At 57.8% G+C, this 1,520-nt stretch overlaps 1 protein-coding gene across 1 annotated transcript in view; it reads left to right on the top strand.

Annotated features, from left to right (window-relative positions):
• LOC143298268 (uncharacterized) overlaps positions 1-999 on the top strand; it is an 8,152-nt gene extending 7,153 nt beyond the window's left edge. The window contains exon 5 of the mRNA XM_076611082.1: positions 1-999. This exon is cut by the window's left edge and continues 895 nt beyond it. Coding sequence (XP_076467197.1) covers positions 1-963 — 963 coding nt within the window. The 3' untranslated portion in view covers positions 964-999.
• Positions 1,000-1,520: the final 521 nt, after the last annotated feature.

The following is a 1,520-nucleotide window of genomic DNA, read 5'->3' as shown; positions in this document are numbered from 1 at the left end:
GTGTGGGACGGGGAGGCGACGGCAGCGGCGGCGGCGGCGGTGGTGGTAGGGGAGGAGAGGGGAGAGGTGGAGGAGTGTGACGGGGAGGAGGAGGAGGAGGAGGAGGCGACGTACCTGTACCCCCACCCCTTCCTCTCCACCCTCCCGCACTCCGCATACAGGTCCAAGCACATCGCCGTTCCTTCTACCGGGACACGCGGGCACGACAGGCAGCAGCACAGACTGGCGCGTTCCATCGGCACCACAATGCTGACGGACCCTAAACGCCCTCGTGGTGAGGGCTTTCCGCGTCACAAAGGGCACAACGCCACTGCCCACCACCACCACCACGACCAGGACCTGATCCACGGGTGGGGAGCCTGGGAGGTGGACTCTCTCAGCGTGGAGAGCGGCCTGGATCCTCCAGCCAGGATGACGGTGCCCCATCTGGGTCCTTCCCCCCCCACCACCACCACCATCATCTCCTCTTCCTCAGCGGTCCTGGACACGCACACGGAGCTGCACCTCTTCCTGCCCCGCCTGGCGGACACCCTCAGCGAGGACGGCTCCTGCTCCCACATGGCCGCCTCGGACCGCCCCGGCCCAGGGCTAGCCGAGACTCGAACCCTGACCCTGGACAGTCAGCTGCCGGGGAAGGGAGTGCCTCACATTGCTCCCGCCTCCACGAGGGCGCCTGTCCGCTCCCACCATCACCACCACCAGCAACAGCAGCACCAGCACCACCAGCAACAGCAGCAACAGCCGTGGGCAGGAGCAGAACGCAGCGGAAGGTCCCAGGACAGGAGGGCCATCACGTCGTCTTCCGTCAAGGCCGTGAAAAGGGACAGAACTCCCAGCAATAAGCAGCGACGAGTTGCTCCTCCTATCGAAGTGTACGAATCTTACGAGCCGTACCTCAAGGGAGAGCATTTGAAAGAGAAGCTGGAGGATCTTCCCACGCTTATTTCCCTTGATCAAGACTGACGACGATTTGTCTTCCTGTATTTTTTTTCTACTTTTTTTTTTCTCTTTTTCTGTATCTTTGAACGTGCGGTTTGTGTAGTTGTTTTCTTGTTCAGTGCTATTCATCATACTTTGTTGTTCACGTTTATAGTGAAACAGCAGGAGTTTGGAAATTATGTTATGATTTTTTTGCGTTTTTCCTTCTTTCCGTTTGTTTGGTTTCCGTCTTCTGTCTTGGACTTTCTGCCTGAATCTCACTGTCTTCGCGCGCTTGTGTGCATGTGTGAGCATACGTGTGCGCGTGCATGTGTTTGTGTGTACGTACTTTTGTGCGTGAGTGTGTGTTTGTGTGTCCGCGCTCGCGTGTGTTTTGTGCTCATGCGCGCGCGCACACACGCACACGTAGCCACACTTGCCATGAGCAGGCGCGCATTCACACATACACACGCGAACACACACACACACACACACACACACACACACACACACACACACACACACACACACACACACACACACACACACCACACACTCACACGCACGCACACACCGAGTGTGTGTCAATCTGTGAGTTGGTC

This window comes from Babylonia areolata, chromosome 23, assembly GCF_041734735.1.
Source record: "Babylonia areolata isolate BAREFJ2019XMU chromosome 23, ASM4173473v1, whole genome shotgun sequence".
NCBI lineage: Eukaryota > Metazoa > Mollusca > Gastropoda > Neogastropoda > Buccinidae > Babylonia > Babylonia areolata.
Note: the sequence above shows the minus strand (reverse complement) of the source record. Positions and strands in the feature narration are given on the sequence as shown.